Source organism: Rhizophagus irregularis, chromosome 4 (genome assembly GCF_026210795.1).
Source record: "Rhizophagus irregularis chromosome 4, complete sequence".
Classification (NCBI taxonomy): domain Eukaryota; kingdom Fungi; phylum Glomeromycota; class Glomeromycetes; order Glomerales; family Glomeraceae; genus Rhizophagus; species Rhizophagus irregularis.
The window spans coordinates 4,189,898-4,209,293 of NC_089432.1; the positions used below are offsets into that span (position 1 = coordinate 4,189,898).

Below are 19,396 nucleotides of genomic sequence, written 5' to 3' on the forward strand. Positions count from 1 at the left end.
GCATCAGAATAATGATTATGTAATTCTATTTAGTTTGTCTTTCAAAAAATTCTCATCCTTTTTTTTTAAAAAAAAAATCATCTCAATCTTTTTATAATAAAGATGATTATTCCAATTCGTTGTTTTACTTGTGGAAAAGTATTAGCTAATAAATGGAATCATTATCAAACTATGTTAGAAAGCGAATATTCTGAAAGGTATTTTTTTTAAAATTGATTTGATTTTCACACAAATCATTTTTAAATTAATATTATTTCTTTTTATCAAATGTAAAAAAGTGATGCATTAGAAGCTCTTGGAATAACAAGATATTGTTGTCGTCGTATGCTCATATCTCACGTTGATTTTATTCAAAAAATTTTAACGTTTGCTCGTATGTTAAAATTTATTTATACCATATATCTTATTGTCCGGTCCGAAGCGATGGACACTATGAAAAAAAAAATCGATCACGTGAATTTCTCTGTCCGCCACGTGAACGTTACCCAATGAAATCTTCCCGTTTCCTAGTTAATAATTCTTGTTCTAATCGATGATATAATATTATTTCATTTTTTTTTACTGTTAAATAGCACAAGTATCAACAGGAATTAGTATTGAATATTCAGGGCCTTCTATTTTTAGAAACATCTATAATGAATCGTCTACATCACTTTCACCTTTTAATTCTCCACGATATGAACCTGAAAGTTCTCGTTCCTCTGATGAGAATCTTTCTAACAGGACTTATAGAATCACATCAGGAAACCTTCTTGATAATGGTTCTCCCAGATATGTTCCAGATGAAAGTTCACCAAGATATTCCCAAAATGATGATTCTTCTCCCAGATATGTTTCAGGTGAAAGTTCACCAAGATATTTCCAAAACGATGATTCTTATCTAAACTCTGGCCAAATTAATCCCGTATATGGACTTAATTCGGATGATCATTCTCTTAGGTATGCATCGTCTCCCAATTCTGGTTCTCCATCTTATCAATTTTGAATCAATTATTTTACGATGCTTCTTCTATATATGAACCATTTCCCAGTTCTTTGAGACAAGAGCCGAGACAAGTAATTCCTGATTCTCCAACCTATCAATCTGCTTCAATTGGAGAATATGAACAAGAGAATGATTACCTCTCACAAAATTTACCTAAACAAGATCAAGCACATGGTGATGAATCTCCAAGATATTCTCCTGATTGTTAGAGTAATTTAATATGTATGACATACTGTATCTATCTGATTTTGAAAATTTTGTGTTTCTATTATTATTTGCACAATTTGCACGTAATCTTATATTTCTTTAACTTGCGTGACCATTTGTATTTTTTCCTGCTATAATAAAAATATATATATATAAATTTGCTAATGTTCATTAAAATCAAAAATAGAACAATAATTATTTAGACTTTTATTTAAGGCTTCCATATCATTCAATTTGATTTTGAATTGTCAAATTAACCAAATAGCCGAAAATACTTTCAATTTGAACTTCAGTTAAAATCATTTATTAGTGAAAAAAAAAAAATTACAAGTTATACAAACTAATGAATAATTTACGTAAAAAAACTTACTCTATGGAATATTTCTTTGTACTTTACATTCCTCTATATACCATTTCATTCTCTAAATTATTATTTTCAAGGTACTAATACAAAAAAAAGGTAACAACACATCAGGCGACATTATGTAATTCTGGTGCGTGGAATTAAAATTAAACAAGCGATAATTATGATTATTTATCCTACGTTGCAAATCAGACGAAATCCACATTAATCGGATCATACAACGGTGTTTGTACGACAGATTAATTTCTTTTACAAAATATTTTTGAACACATACTTGTTATATTTGCCAAAATATAGCAACGGAAAAAAATGATTCACAATATAACAAAGAATTGAAATTAGATTTTTTGTAAAGGAAATGGGCGACTTGGATATTTAAGATAAAAAAAGGATTTTGTTTGATGGGTAAATTATTCGTAAAGATTAATGGTCGCAAATTCTTAAAGTGACCGAAGACAAGCAGGATGTTAAATTATTTAAGCTAACTTATACTGGTCACAAAATTCCATGCAGGTACTGTATAATCGAAGAAATGAAAACGTAAATAAAAAATGAGCAATTTTTGTTAAAAATATAATATTAAATATCAATTTTTTTTAAAAAAAATACTAACAAATTCATCTGGTTTAATATCAAAAATAAATAAATAAATAGATTTTAGGAATAATGCGATGACGACAAGCAGGATTTCACTTTCTTGTCAACAAGGGACCAGCCGTACCACATACACAGTGAAATTCGATATAACGGAACCATCCGTTCCAGTAAAAATATCCGGTATATCGACTATCGAGACTTCCGATATACAGTCAAACCTTTATATAACGATATGTCGGGACATATATGAAATTTTTAGAAAATATCGTTATATCAAAGTTATACCGATATTTATATGTCCTCACATATAGTGGGAAAATAAAATTTTATCGGTATATCAAGTTTTTAATAGTATATCGGTATATCGAATATCGGTATATCGAGGTTAGACTGTATCAAAAAATTTCGATATACCGGATTTTATATATAAATCACATGAAATTGGTTACGGTACATTTTGCCGAAAGCCATTTCGCCGAAAGGACGTTTCGCCGAAAAATAGGGCCAACATTATGCAGAATTATAAATAACTCAGGCCAGAGATTATTTTTCGGCGAAATGGCTTTCGGCAAAATGTCCTGATACCCATGAAATTCCGTTATATCAAGTTTTTATTTGTGCGACATATGCGACAAACATTGAAAACATTTAATATTGATAAATTTTATACACTGAAATTAACTAAAACTTAAAAAAATCATTTATTCTACCCTGTTTTTGCTTTTTCTTACTTCACTATTAGACATATTTTCAATAAAAAAGTTCGTGATTAAAGTGTAAAAAAAGATTTCGATTTCGTGTATTTATTTTTAGGGGTTCACATATATTAATATTTTCAAATAAACAACTTATTTAGGAAATTCTATTTATATTACATCCTTATAAAGTGATGGAATTTTTCTGAATATATAGACTAGGAATGTTGAAAATATTGAAGAATCTTTATCTGAGTCTTCAAAGCTTGCGTATTCCACTAAAATTTCTAAAAGGTTATCACGCTGCTAATTTTATTGGTTTAAAATCATGGATCGTCACGTGTTCCGGTAAATCGAATCATTTTTATTATAACTGATTTGTTATTTGTTCCGTTATAGCCATTATCGAGATTTTACTAATAAATTTCATTATATCAAATTTATTTTAATATATGTGATTTTGTTCCGGAAAAAAGTTCCGGTATAAGGTCAGTTCCGGTTTATTGGGTTCCGTTATATCGAATTTCACTGTGTACTTGTAAAGAAAAAATTATCAACACCGTTCTTAAGAAGCTCTAGGAAATCATTGGTCCATTTATAAAAGTTTATGGTACAGCAGATAACGCGTTTGCATTCTTTATTTTATTTTTATTTTCATTTCAGAAAAATATATTATCAGTAACGATTAAATAATTTGATTCGGAGTAGTACAAAATTAAAACTGTAAAAAAGTCAAGTCGGACTAGCTATAATGCACTACATTAAACATTACAGCTTTCATCAGGGGCGTGTGAAATAAAAACTACGTAACAATGATTAATAATCGCTCGAATCCAACGTATTGTTCTTTCATTCTAAAAAAATAAAAAAAGGGAAATGAAATAAGGTTAGGATGCTATATGCACATACTGTCAAGTAGGGTTCTACAGTTATGATAGGTCCGATATTGTTTTTATTTTGGTACGGAAATAATTGTCCGTGTGCTGAGGTGTGAGCGGAAACGTAATAGTTTCCGCTTGTGAACTAACAGTACTGTCACTTGTAATCAATCGTTGATGTATAATTATCGGAATGTGGAGTTCTTTTGAAGGAACAAATCCGGTTGTGAAAGTAATTTGCCGTCTTATTCTGAAATATCAAAGAAAGTATCGTCTTGGAAGAAGTACTGTAACACCTTCGATGATCGCCGCAGTGATCGCCATGTGAGATATCTGTACCAAGCGGCGCGCTCATAAAAATCGGGTAAGCTGCTACAATCGTGGCGTTTCTTTATTTTGGGTTGAACTCCTCTAGTACTGAGAGGAAGTGTAGGTCGTCTTGCCCTTCTATGCTTGGTATACTGTAACACATGATCCCTACGTGAATTCTTTTCTTTGTTTCTGATCGACCTCTTGCACAATGAATCGAATCGTCTAGACTTCCATGAGAACTATTCCTCATTGGTACATTGCGATCTACATTTTTTCCATTTTTGTTTGAAAGCGCGTGATGTCCGCGATGCATCTGAAGATATTATTATTTTTTATAGATTTTGTTACTTTGATTAGTATTTCTTGTTTCAAAATCAGACTTTATTTGCTGAATTCCATAACGCTTCAATTTCTCTTTTATATTTCCTTATTTCTTGGTCATATTTGTTTTCAAAACTTGCTTTTGTTCTTCTGGCTTTTTTTTTGTTTCGTCTCATCTATCTAGTCCCGTTTCTCCTATTTGTTTTGGTCTTTTATAGACTTTTCGCCGAATTTTTCTAACTGGGAAACCTTTTTTTGATATCGTTATACCCATTTTATCGTATAAAAAGTTTTTTTTTAAAGTAAAACATTACTCCTTTGCTCTCATATTTAATTAAACAGATAAGGAAGTACTATAAGGTTTCAATTATCGTTAAAATTGATAAACAATTTATTGAGAATGTCAAAAGAAACGAAAGAGACTGACCCCAAAGAACCAAATTATTATAATAAGTGGTTAGAAAAATCAATTGCAAATGAATATCTCAATTATTATGAATATTCTGAATTTAAAAATTTAGAATCTATAGGAAATGGTTCACATGGAAATGTCGTTCGTGCTAATTGGAAAAATGCTGGAAATTTTTTTGCTTTAAAAACTTTTAAATATTATGACAATATAATGTTAAAAGAACTCGTTAATGAGGTAATTAATCTCAATTAACTTTATTATAAATTTCAAATATTAAAATTAAAATATTGTTTTCTTTTCCAGATAAAATTACAAAAAAGAGTTGATTATCATGAAAATATTATACGGTTTTACGGCATCACGAAAGTGGAAACTGGTAAATTTCAAGTTCTAGCATGTGTTACATTAATAATTTGGTTTAAAATACTCTCTTTTTTATCCAGAAAAATATTCGTTAGTCTTGGAATATGCCGACAATGGTACACTAAAAACTTATTTAAATAAGCATTGTAATGAACTTAATTGGATTGATAAATATCAGTTGGCATTTCAACTAGCCAATGCGGTAGAATGTTTACATGATTGTAATATAATTCATCGTGATCTGGTAATAATGAATTAATTTTGTAATTTGATAATAGATTAATTTATTATATTCGTTTTAATAAACTCCATTTATTATTATAGCACGGAGATAATATACTAGTACATCAGCAAAAGATAAAGTTAACAGACTTCGGTTTATCAAAAAAAATTTCTGAAGCATCAAGCAATACATCAAAAATACTTGGCGTAATACCTTTTATTGATCCAAAAAAGTTATATGAACAAGGTTACAAATTAAACAAGAAATCTGATGTATACAGCATCGGAGTTTTGATGTGGCAAATTTCAAGTGGCCGTCAACCATTTTCTGATTATGATTATGACGTAAGTTTGTCCTTGTCCATAGTAAATGGAAAACGAGAAAAAACTATTGATAATACTCCTATAGAATATAGTAATTTGTATACAGGTAATTAATATTCTTAATATTTTAATTTTATTAATTCATTGATCGAAAGTTTAGTAATGTAATTTTTTTAACTAGAATGTTGGAAAGATGATCCGGATGAACGTCCAAATATACAGAATGTCGTTTCTATCCTTTATGAAATAATATTTCCCAAACAAGAAGGTATAACTAATACTGTTAATGTTAATAAAGGAAAAGAAAATAATCAACTGGAAAAATGTGAAACGACTTCTAAATCAATCAAAACCGTGGATTTAAATAATGAATTGATATCATATACTGGATTAAATATAAGTTGTGAAAATAATTTATCAAGTACATCAATTCAAACAAATATGTCAAAAATTTCATACGGGTCAACATTTGATAAAACTAATAATATAATTGTTCAAAAGTTAATTAAGGTTATAAATAGGAAACATGATAAGGAAAGTATTAATTTTCAAGATTTTCAACGATTTATCAATCAGCAAATTTTAGAATTGAATCAAAGTTCAGATAATCTCGTTAAATGGCTAACTAAACAAGTAAATCCACAATATATTTATTTACTTGGACTACTTTATTATTATAATATTGGTACAGAGGAAAATAGTACAAAAGCATTCAAATTATTCTTAAAAGCATCTGAAGACAATTATTTGACTGCACAAGTCTATCTTGGAAAATGTTATTATGATGGATTTGGAATTGAGAGTAATAAAAACTTGACATTTAATTGGTATCAAAAATCTGCAGAGAATGACAGTATTATTGGACAATTCTATTTAGGAAATTGTTATGAATTTGGCATTGGAACTGCAAAAGATATTATAAAATCAGTACATTGGTATAAAAAAGCAGCTAAAAGCGGAAAAAAAGTGCAAAACTTTATCTTGCAAATTGTTTTAGGTTAGGAAAAGGAGTCGAAAAAGATGAAATTAAAGCATTTAAATATTATGAAATTTTGGCTAAACAAGAAATTTCAGATGCTCAATATCAACTGGGAAATTGTTATTATAATGGGATTGGAACGAGAATAGATAAAATACAAGCTAAATGTTGGTATGAAAAAGCAACAAAAAATGGAAATATTATTGCAAAAGATAATCTTTTAAAGTACTATAATAAAAGACAAAAGTTAAAAATAAGTAATATTAAAGAAATTAAATTTCAAAAAAAAACCAAGTTTTAAAGGTTTCAAGTACTTTATAACTAAATTTACAAAAAATAATCAAAATAATATTTTTAGCAAAGGTCAAATAGTGGCAGAAAATGAAAATGAAGGGTTACCATTTGATTTGATTAATCATTATAAAAAAAATAAATGTGTAAGAAGAGATGGGAGAAATGCTTTTGAATTCCATAAACTTTTAGCTGAACAAGGAAATATAAATGCAAAATTTCAACTTGGTTATTGTTATGATGAAGGAATTGGAATTGATATTAATAAAGTAAAAGCATTTGAATTATACAAAGTAGCAGCAGAAAAAGGAAATAGTGAAGCACAATATAATTTGAGTTTTTTGTATGAATTAGGAGAAGGAGTTGATAAAAATGAAGAAAAGGCATTTGAAATAATTAAAAAATTAGCAGAAAAAGGAGATTTAGATGCAAATTATAAGCTTGCTTACTACTATAATAAAGGAATTGGAACTGAAATCAATAAATCAAAAGCATTTAAATTAATGAAAGATATAGCAGAAAAAGATTATATAGATGCTCAATATCAACTTGGATGTTATTATGATAAAGGAATTGGAACTGAAATTAATAAATCAAAAGCATTTGAATTATATAAAAAGTTAGCTAAAAAAGGATGCAATAAAGCACAATTTAATTTGAGTTTTTTCTATGAATTAGGAGGAGTTGATAAAAATGAAGAAAAGGCATTTGAAATAATTAAAAAATTAGCAGAAAAAGGAGATTTAGATGCAAATTATAAGCTTGCTTACTACTATAATAAAGGAATTGGAACTGAAATCAATAAATCAAAAGCATTTAAATTAATGAAAGATTTAGCAGAAAAAGATTATATAGATGCTCAATACAAACTTGCTTATTACTACAGTGAAGGAATTGGAATTGAAATCAATAAATCAAAAGCATTTGAATTAATGAAAGATTTAGCAGAAAAAGATTATGTAAATGCTCAATATATACTTGGATATTATTATGAAGAAGGAATTGGAATTGAAATCAATAAATCAAAAGCATTTGAATTATATAAAAAGTTAGCTGAAAAAGGATGCAATAAAGCGCAATTTAATTTGAGTTTTTTGTATGAATTAGGAGAAGGAGTTGATAAAAATGAAGAAAAGGCATTTGAAATAATTAAAAAATTAGCAGAAAAAGGAGATTTAGATGCAAATTATAAGCTTGCTTACTACTATAATAAAGGAATTGGAACTGAAATCAATAAATCAAAAGCATTTAAATTAATGAAAGATTTAGCAGAAAAAGATTATGTAGATGCTCAATACAAACTTGCTTATTACTACAGTGAAGGAATTGGAATTGAAATCAATAAATCAAAAGCATTTGAATTAATGAAAGATTTAGCAGAAAAAGATTATGTAAATGCTCAATATATACTTGGATATTATTATGAAAAAGGAATTGGAACTGAAATCAATAAATCAAAAGCATTTAAATTAATGAAAGATTTAGCAGAAAAAGATAATGTAGATGCTCAATACAAACTTGCTTATTACTACAGTGAAGGAATTGGAACTGAAATTAATAAATCAAAGGCATTTGAATTATATAATATAGCTGCTAAAAAAGGAGTTACTATTGCACAATTTGATTTAGCTATATTATATCAATATGGAGAGGGAGTTATCAAAGATGATAAAAAAGCATTTGAATTAATGAAAGATTTAGCAGAAAAAGATTATGTAGATGCTCAATACAAACTTGCTTATTACTACCGTAAAGGAATTGGAACTGAAATCAATAAATCAAAAGCATTTGAATTAATGAAAGATTTAGCAGAAAAAGATAATGTAGATGCTCAATTTCAACTTGCTTATTACTACAATGAAGGAATTGGAACTGAAATTAATAAATCAAGAGCATTTGAATTATATAATGTAGCTGCTAAAAAAGGAGTTACTATTGCACAATTTGATTCAGATATATTATATCAATATGGAAAGGGAGTTAATAAAGGTGATAAAAAAGCATTTGAGTTAATAAAAGATTTAGCAGAAAAAGACGATGTAGATGCTCAATTTCAACTTGCTTATTACTACAGTGAAGTAATTGGAACTGAAATCAATAAATCAAAAGCATTTAAATTAATGAAAGATTTAGCAGAAAAAGATTATGTAAATGCTCAATATATACTTGGATATTATTATGAAAAAGGAATTGGAACTGAAATCAATAAATCAAAAGCATTTAAATTAATGAAAGATTTAGCAGAAAAAGATTATGTAGATGCTCAATTTGAACTTGGATGTTATTATGAAGAAGGAATTGGCACTGAAATCAATAAATCAAAAGCATTTAAATTAATGAAAGATTTAGCAGAAAAAGATTATGTAGATGCTCAATTTGAACTTGGATGTTATTATGAAGAAGGAATTGGCACTGAAATCAATAAATCAAAAGCATTTAAATTAATGAAAGATTTAGCTGAAAAAGATAATGTAGATGCTCAATATAAACTTGGATGTTATTATGAAGAAGGAATTGGCACTGAAATCAATAAATCAAAAGCATTTAAATTAATGAAAGATTTAGCAGAAAAAGATAATGTAGATGCTCAATATAAACTTGGATGTTATTTTGAAGAAGGAATTGGAACTGAAAAAGATTTTAAAAAATCCTTTTACTGGTACCAAAAAGCAGCAGAAAATGGTGATGAAGTTGCACAGTATAATTTAGGAGAATGTTATGAATTAGGGATTGGTGTAAATAAAGATGAAATTAAAGCATTTGAATTTTATGAGAAATCGGCCGAAAATGGAGACATTAGTGCAAAATTTCAACTTGGATATTGTTATATAAATGGTATTGGAACTGAAATTAATAAAGAAAAAGGATTTGAATTATATAATGAGGCAGCTGGCACTAATATCCGAATTAACCTCATTGAAAGTGATGAAGAAATAGTAAATGATTTAGACAAGGTTAATTATTGGTATCATAAAGCCGCCGAAAATGATAATAAACTTGCATTATATAAACTAGGTGAATTTTATGAATTAGATAAAGGTGTTGATAAAAATGAAAGACGTGCATTTGAATTCTATATGAAATCAGCTGATCAAGAATATATAGATGCTCAATATAAAGTTGGGTATATTTACAATTATGGAACTCAGATTGATATTGATAAAGAAAAGGCATTTAATTACTTTAAGATGGCTGCAAAGGGAGGAAATGTTGATGCACAATATAGCCTAGCATCTTTATACGAACGAGGAGAAGGAGCCGAAAAAAATATTGAGAATGCTATTTATTGGTACAAAAAAGCTGCAGAAAATGGATGCCTAGAGGCTGAAAAAGGTTTAAATTTATTATCAAAATAGATAACATAAATTCTAAAAATTTTATCTTAGAATCTCGATTAGATTGATTTATTAAAGCAAATGCAATTAAAAAGATTAATTTCACTCTAACTTAAATAGGGCGCAGAAATATATATATTAGGGTCAGGCGGCGAAAAATTTTTTTACTATGAGCTTTACGCAGTGACTTTCTATATGAGTAGTACGCATAATTGACACCTGGATATTGAAAATCCTGCAAAAATGCGTAAATAAAATTTCAGACATTGGAGTTCGAATAAGAATTTTCACATATTAGCTAATTAGTTAATATTCATATAAATAATTACCCATTTACTGGTTGATATTTTTTTCCTAAATTTATCATTTATATAGGTGATTTTTAAAGGGAGTTAGATTAAATTTTAGCGAAAATAGTGTACAAAGCAAAACAATTATAAAGAAGCTATATTATTCTTAAAGATTATCATGCCGGAGGGATTAAATAAAAAGAAAATATGTAATCCATACTACTTCGTATCTTGAATTCTTCTTTATCATTTAACCTCTTGTCTTTTATTTCATCAAAATCAAGGTCATCATCCTTTTTTTTAAAAAAAAAATTTGCATTGAATTTCTTTATTAAATATTACCGATGGTACATATATTAATATTGAAATACCCAGAGGCAGTGATTAATCACATGACCCTATAGCAAACCAAAAGAGTGTGAATATATATACCTAAGCGTGCAAAATTAATCCCTCAACAATACTGATAAGAGAAAACTCTTTTAGTAATAAAAAAAAATAAATAAAATAAAATAAATAAATAAAACACTGATAAGAGAAAATGTACGAAAAATGCTATAAATACAACTATAACCCCACAATGAAATCAGACTTATTCTAACTAGCTAACAGACCTAACATAAACAAAACCTAATAATTGACTGGAATGTGTTATATTACCGGATAATAAAAAAAAAATTTTATCTCATGCCCAGGATCTATATCCCGCCGCTTTCCAACATCCATTACACATAACCCTATTTTACCTACAAAACAAAAGCATTAGTATGTATTCCCGAGAAACTAAATCAAATCCAAACTCCTATTTTGAACAACGAAGCTAAAGCAAATCGACTATAATAAGTACGGTTGGTCTGGAGGAGTCGTCCAATCTAGAATCCCAAGAACCCATTCCAATATGTCCAAAATTTTATTTCCAAATTTTTGTCTCCCTTTGTAATTTTTGTAATTTGTTATCGGTAACAATTTTTTACGTGAAATCACGTGACTTAGATTGAGAGCAATATTCTCTCAGATCTCTGTCATCCCTCATTCTTCATCGCTTTTCTTCTGAGCCTTCCCTGCTCTAGCCTCATCAATCAATTTCAATAGTTTTTGCCTCGAGCTTTCTGACGGAGTCAAGGGATTCTCCGCATCCTTTGGCCTTTTTTCTCCTATCCCCTCTTCGTCTGTAAATCGATTTTCGTCCCTTAGTCGTTTTGTGAAATCCTTGTTTAGCGTTGTGTATTGTTGCAAAATTTCACTTTGTTCCGCTAAACTGATGATTTTACGACCTAGCATCATGAAATTGTTCGTTTTCAACCCCATTTTTTTATCTATTCCATATTCGCAAGTCCATGTTCCTTTCCCAGTGTAGTTAACGCCTCCGCTCCCACTCGATTTTGTTAGAAGTTGTTGTAAAATCTCAGTCAGTTCCTTTAACTTTCCCTAATTTTCTTAACTTCTGCTCCTTCAGAATACCGTCGGTCTTTTTGTATCGATCGTACTTGATTTTTTCGTCCGCGCGATACTTCTTTATGACCTCGACGACTTCTTCCGGCGCGGCATTGTCCCGTTTCAAAGGTTTATTGTCTGAGATTTCAGCCTTTTAACTTCTGTATCTTCGATCATCGAATCCAGGTCCGGTTCGTTCCTTACACGCCATTTATTAATCATGTCCATTATTACCTCTTCGGTTATTGGTGTACTTTACTGTCGGTTTTGGTTTCTACTGGCCGCGATTTTTTCGAGCTCCACATATATTCTAGTTGAAGGCGTCGATGGAGTAGAATATTCCACCGCAAGGTTGAACCGATGATTTTTTTTTTTTTTTTTTAAACCTGTAATGCATCTTTATTAACATAGGGATTTGCCCATTCGTTTTTCAGATACCTGGAACCGCACGTGCCGAACACGATACGACTCCATAACATCTAGTCTAATGCATAACAACAAATAACATAAATAATAAAATAAAAGTAAAAAAAAAAACAAACCCTTTCCTAACTATAAACTAAACTAAAACCAAACAGTATATGATGGATCTAACTAAAAACACAAAAGCATTTTTGTAGGGAAAAACGAGTGAAAATTTGTAATAAGACTGAAACCTAAGGCTATTAAAACAGATGGATCCCAATAGATCCACGTCCAGTAGACAATATTCCAACTTTTTCCCCTCATCCCTACGGTGCAGAACCTCTATAATAGGAACTTAAAAAAATTTAAATAAAATTTGATTCTATGATTGAATTTTAATTTTATAAAAAGAATTAAACTCTATTTGTTAAAAGGAATCGATTTAAAAAATAAAAAAAAAGTCTCAATTTTTTAGATTATGTAAGCATCACGTGATACATATATTAGCCAATCAGAAATTAGGATTTTATTAATTATATGATATAAAAATTTATATAATATATTTGTTTATTGTATTTCATTATAAACTGATGATTGATGAATCAGGTACATGATAATGAGATTTATATTTTATTATATGCATTTTTTGATTAAATTAAAGTAAAATTACTTAATTTTTGAATTCTTTTGTTTATAAATTTATCTGAACTGTCTTTTAAATATCATTATTTATAACATTAAATTATACTTAAATAATTTTGTTTATTAATTTTTTTTTGCAATATTAGAACTTTTTTTTCTTCTTAGCATATTGAAAAAAAAATCTGAAGTAAAATAATAATTAATATTACATTAAATGTGGCTAAAAAAGATCTGTAATGCAAAAATTAGACTAGTCTCAATTTTAACTAAATTTTGTCAGTATATTTAAATTACAGATTTTTAAACAGCTAAAACTTAGCCAAAATTTAATTTAGAAAAAAAATAACTGATAATTTTTAAAGCTAATGATCATATCTATAAAAATTATCGGTTAAATTTTTTACTTTAATATAAAAAATTTTTTTTTTAGAAATTTATAATCAATCAATTGTTACTATACATAAGTAGTTGAGTATAGAGGTTCTGCACTATATTACATTTGTATCTTATTTTTCTATCGGAAAAAATTTTATAACGTAAAATCACGTGACTTCGATTAACAAATGTAAAATTATCCTATTCGTCCTCATTCGTCTTCTTAGTCTTGTTCCTTCTTCTTCTTCTTTTTCTGATCCTTCTTCGTGTCCTTTGGTTTTGAAATTGTGACTCCTGGAGATTCCAATTTAGGCCTTTTCTCTCCAGTTTTTCTTTCATCGGTTAAATAGTTGAACCGATGATTTAGCAGGCATATCTTCTTCTTTTCTATCCCCGGTCGTCGCTTTATTTCTGTATATCGTCTAATTCGTCTTGTCCTCTTTTTAATGAAGCCTCTACCACCGTTTTCATTACATTCGTGTCGACAAAATACACTATTATCTTCCAACTTTCGTTATTTGACGATTTTGTGAAGGCGATTATTGGATTTTTTGATGAACTCGTATTCGTTATCCTTTGCTTCCTTCATTTCTTCGTCTGTTAAGTCTAACCAGCTTCCATTTGTCGCGTTCTTGCCAAGCTTTGAGTCCTGCTGCGGCGTCGTACTACCTTATAAAACATTTGCTAATACCTATTCCAAAGGCGCCTCTCTGACGAGTTAATTCAAAATTTTCGTTCAAAAGAATTTGTGCCCTTACGGATTTATATTTGCATTGTTGTTTTACTTGGATATGAAAGACTTTCCCTATCTTTGCTTGCCAAGTTGGCCACCCATATCTTCTTCCCTCCAGAAACGTGGTACGTCGTAGAAAAACAAGTCACGTGCTTTCTCCTTATCTTTTTCCCACTGATAATCTACTAAAACCGGAATATTCATGATCGGTCCCTTCTTGCTTTTTTTTGGAGGATCGCAGTCTATTTTCTGATTTTTTATACGTTCTTTTTTAATGTTATCCATGCCTAACTCGCTTCGTTCGTCGAATTGTGTGATTTAAAGGTCACCATCCTTTAAAACTTTTTCCTGGCCATAATTTATTACTTAGTATGTGCCCGAGTTCTTTATTTCTAATTATGAAGGCTTTTTCATCAAATAATATAAATTTTATTAAATCATCAGTCAACAAGAATTAAACTTTTCATAAATCATAACGTTATGTTGGCATCTAACAATTTAAAATTCTGTGGCACATGTTTAAACAAATTCTAGACTATATGTCTGATGTAGGTAATTTTTTAATCAAAATATAAATATATAATAAATACATATAAATATTTAAAGCAAATTAAAACCAATTTTACATTGCAAAGTTTTTATTAACATATGATGTTCAAGCACGTCTTACTACACAAAATTTTTCAATAATATCTTTTAATTTTTTTTTTTACGTCTCATCTTTTCATTTTCTTACCAAACAAAACCTAAACCTTTAAATAAAAAATCATTTATTTTATTACTATTTGGCCCATCATTCGGTCCACATTTTAAAAACATTTCAAACTTATCAATTTGGAATATGATTTATTTATATACAGTATATTCAAGAAATGGTTCTCCTTTTTAGGAAGCTCAATTTTATTTTTTTTTCACTATCGTCTTGTCATTTTCATTCTGGTAAATAAAATAAGAATTTCTTTCATAATTAAATTATTACTGTAACTATTAATTCAAATTTTATATTATTATTATTTGATTTAATTTTTATTTGGTTTTCCATTTGAATCCTTCCTATATCATTTTTTAATTCTATTTTTGAACCTAAAACTTTATTTATTATTTTCTTCTTAACTTTCTTTTCAACTTTTTTTAAGGACTGATCAAACTTTACATAATCATCAATTTGTAAAATATTTTCGCTAAATGTAGCGTCAAGATTAAGGAATTGAAGAAAATGTTTTGTCCGGTTCGTTTCGTATTACATTTACATTTAGTAGCGAATGTTACATAATCTTTTGGGGCTTATGATTGTCTCTATATTAGTAATTAGTAAATCATCTAACTTCAATAATTCATATTTACCGATACCATACAACTCCTAAATTATAAATTTCAGCCTTTTATCATCTTCATTAAAGCCTATGACATCACCTATTATAATTTATAAATAATTTTTTTCATTATCGATAAATTTCAATAAATTTATTTTTTCTATTTCTTCAAAGTTTTTAATACTGATATAACTTACAAACGTCGAAATAAATAATGCGGAATGAAACTTTACAAGAAATAATAAATGATTTAACACGTAACACTTACTTAATGATATTATTTTCTTGAGTAAAACAAAGATGTAATCTACTAGCTGTAAATTTATTAAAGATATTGTGTTCATTTTCTTTACAAAATTATATAATTTCCTCTTTTTTGAATCTTTTTAATATAGTTTCTGATAGCATTTTTTCAAGATTACAAACTAAAAAAAACATTACAACTGATTGTATTAATATATTTTATAACGATTTATGTTTGCGAAATAATTTATGTAAGAAACATTTTTGTCTCTAAGTGCTTCAAGATGGATAAGTTGAGCTTGAGGTGCGGGCTAAAATCTTTGGTTGGAAGCTTGACGAAGAATCGGATTACTATCTCCAATCTCGAACGGGTTTGCTTTCTGCATTGTTCAAACATTTCTCTCTCGATTGCGACGAGATTGGTGATGGTGCAGTATTGCAGTCGAAGTTTGTTGCTTATTTTTCCTTTTAATAAAAAATACAAATATCCAGTCAAGTTAGTTATATATATTCGTTTATTTATATGAAATCAGCTACAAAGCAATGCATCATAAACCATAGTAAACTATTGACAATACGGCAAGTAAAAAAGTATAGTGTAAAATAGGGAGCATAAAATGTTAAACCAAATAAAACTCCTGTCACTTCTGTTCCCTCCTTTTCTATCAACTGCGGTATCTGAATTTTGGACATCTTTAGCCAAAGGCAGCTCGTTTTCTGTCTATGCTATAAGCAACTCGTATTCTGTCTTTCGACTGCGGTATCCGAGTTAGACCTGCGGTCTCCGAGCTCAAATCTGTCCAAGACAATTCATATTCTGCTGATAGGTCTGGCCGGTCACTTCTGTTTCAGTGGAGAAAGATCTTTGGTAACTATGCTGCTCCCCATTACACCTATGACTGACTATGAACCTCCAAAAGCCGCCTGCAGGAACGGTGGAGGCCCTTGTAATGATCATTAATTTTCTATTTGGTTTGATCATCAAAAACTTTGCATGATTTCATACAAATTTAATGTTTATAACCCCCTTGCTGAACTTCTCAAGTGTAAATATTTTTTACACTTATTGTATATTCATCATAGTATAAAACTCAGAATATTATGAAATAAATTTGATCATAACAAAAAAAATATTCTCAAATTATAATTCCACAAAGAATCCACACCTCATTTTTTCACCACTTTATAGCTTCCCTCTTCCATATGGCACTTCACTGTGATGTCTCTTCTGCATCTTCTTAAGAACGTAGATTAGCAATATCTATAAAATAGATAAAGGTGAAATGAGCTTTAGGTCCATCAAACACTAACGTCTGTTTTATAGACGGTCTCGTTAAAACTGAACCACTTGTTGTATATGGTAGACAAAGCTAAGTACGTCTTAAGTCCCCAACCTATACTACAATACCAACCGCCTTAAGTGCTCTTTGATATGATACTGACCTATAAGTTTTCTGGGTGTCGCTAAAAAAAAACTTAAAAGACTCACGTACATGTTCACGCTGTCTAAGTATACTACCGGGGAACACAAAAGAAACGTGAGCTACTTTAAAAATTCTTTACGTTGTTTGTTTTGTTTGTTTAGAAATAGATGATCTTAAGGAATATTAAAATATGCAACAGCGAAAAGAAAAAGTGTATTTGTATACCTCGCGTTTTTCATTTTCGCGTGAGTAATAGTTTTTTTTGTAGTTATTTTAGTTTTATCTATTTTATCTAATTATACTTTATTCTCCGCAAATACAAGAAACTTTTTTTTTCCAAATATGGATTACATGTTAACAAATTTAATTAGTCGTACTACTATCACGTCAAAGTAAAATCAGTTTTCATGTGCAGTTGATGCTGCGGTTGATAGAAATCAAATCAATTTATTATATCAATATGGCAAATATAAAATATAATTATGTTACAACTTCCTATTCTATAATAATTATATGAGTCAATATGTGTATAATCCTTTTGAATACATAGTGATTAATAGTAACTTATTAAAAAATTTAGATCTCTATTATATCAATTAATTTATAGTTATTTAACCTAAAACTAGTAAACTATTATCTTAAAATAGTAAATACATTTTCAATCTACACCGATTTTTGTGAATAGTTTTGTCATTAGTAGTAGACTTAATATTTTAATTATATAAAACAGATAAGAATTGTGCATATTCAAATTTTAGTAAATGAATAACTACTTCTCACGAGAATATAACCCATAAAAAATCGATGTATAGAAATAGTCCATTTTACATAAATTTTTAGAATTACATAATGTAATTTTATATATAAAGAATTCATGTTTTTTACAGTTTTTTTAGATACCCTATTATATAAATTAATGATTTTGCAAAATTTACTTTAAAAAAATTTTATCCTAAAGTTATCCTTTTTGTTACTACTGGGTAACCACTTTTATCAATTTTGTTGAATTAAATATTCTTGTTTCTTCTAATAAGACCCTAATTCATTTGATAAAGAAAATTTTGATGATTCGATTTAGAATATAATACTTTGCTGAACTTTATTCAGTATTAGAAAAACTTAACCTACTTCACCTATAATTAAAAAATCAAAATTTCACATTGTATTTGATAATAAAGTGATAAAATTTTAATATGCATATTATCACTTTTTTACCTTTCATTTGGTGGCAATGATTTTTCATAAATTTTATTTTCAACGAAATACAACAATGGTGGTAGAGTGACCGATGGTTGATCGATAGCCTCAACGCATCCCAATATATTGGTAATATTTAAAATGCAGAAAAAAAAATTAGTAATGGAAAATTTTGGTTGGTTAAAATTCAATTGTCTGGTAAGTATTTAAAGTAAATAGATAACTTTACCGTCGCAGTCACGTGACAGTAACAGAATAAAATAACGAAATAAATGTGTTATTACCGCCTTATAAATGAAGGTTTGTAACAATAATAAATGTATTGAAATAAATATGAATAAACAATAAATACAAAAATAAATCATTAACGAAAAACTATAGTAACCTGCAATATTCCAATAGCAATAATGAAAACAAGCAAAGAAATGTATGGTACATGCAATATTAAATAACTAATAAAGTAAATAAACTTAATATCAATATTATTATAATATTTTGATAAAATAAAATAGTCAACTTCATTTTCTCGTTATGACAAATAACTTTTTTAAAAAAGTATCATGATTTAAGATTGATAGATATTCTCGATAATCTCGATAATCACGCTTTTATATTATGATAGATTTTATCGAAGTCTAACTGTCATAAGATCTAATCTAATCACAGTCACAGTTACTAATAACTAAGAGAAAGTCTATATTGTATCACAAAGAGTTTGTACAACTAAAAATACTATAAAAATACCTATTCCCACTTTTTGCAATAAATAATCTTTCTCATCTCTAAACTTTCCATATCTAAACTTTTCCATATTACTACCTGAAGCGCTTTCGCAATAAATTTTCCATATAATATACTACTTGAATATTTTACGCGAAATGTATGACCATTAGTTATAAGTCTTGTAAAAGTTTAAGGCGTCCATGTATGAGTTTAGGAGGAAGAAAAATTGTAAGAGGGAAAAAAAAATTATTTTCAAGTCATATTAAAAAATTTTATTTCAGTCTCTATTCTGTTTCTCCCTTACCGGCTAAAAGATTAGAAAGTATGTGAGA

General features: G+C 28.4%; 4 protein-coding genes across 4 annotated transcripts; 3 read left to right on the top strand and 1 right to left on the bottom strand.

Moving 5' to 3' along the window:
• Positions 1-102: 102 nt before the first annotated feature.
• Positions 103-1,194, top strand: OCT59_024230 (uncharacterized protein; the record flags this gene model as incomplete). The annotated part of the gene is made up of 4 exons (XM_025331822.2): positions 103-197; positions 279-373; positions 573-939; positions 1,032-1,194. 4 exons carry the CDS (start codon positions 103-105, stop codon positions 1,192-1,194), a joined length of 720 nt encoding a protein of 239 aa, XP_025181814.2.
• Positions 1,195-4,759: 3,565 nt separating this feature from the next.
• OCT59_024231 (uncharacterized protein) lies at positions 4,760-6,682 on the top strand (the record flags this gene model as incomplete). The annotated part of the gene is made up of 5 exons (XM_066135286.1): positions 4,760-5,005; positions 5,075-5,147; positions 5,215-5,378; positions 5,459-5,786; positions 5,862-6,682. 5 exons carry the CDS (start codon positions 4,760-4,762, stop codon positions 6,680-6,682), a joined length of 1,632 nt encoding a protein of 543 aa, XP_065991323.1.
• A 2,820-nt stretch (positions 6,683-9,502) lies between these two features.
• OCT59_024232 (uncharacterized protein) lies at positions 9,503-10,306 on the top strand (the record flags this gene model as incomplete). Its single annotated transcript, XM_066135287.1, has 1 exon — positions 9,503-10,306. The coding sequence occupies one exon, from the start codon at positions 9,503-9,505 to the stop codon at positions 10,304-10,306; it is 804 nt and encodes a 267-aa protein (XP_065991324.1).
• A 1,298-nt stretch (positions 10,307-11,604) lies between these two features.
• OCT59_024233 (uncharacterized protein) lies at positions 11,605-11,883 on the bottom strand (the record flags this gene model as incomplete). Its single annotated transcript, XM_025325309.2, has 1 exon — positions 11,605-11,883. The coding sequence occupies one exon, from the start codon at positions 11,881-11,883 to the stop codon at positions 11,605-11,607; it is 279 nt and encodes a 92-aa protein (XP_025181817.2).
• Positions 11,884-19,396: the final 7,513 nt, after the last annotated feature.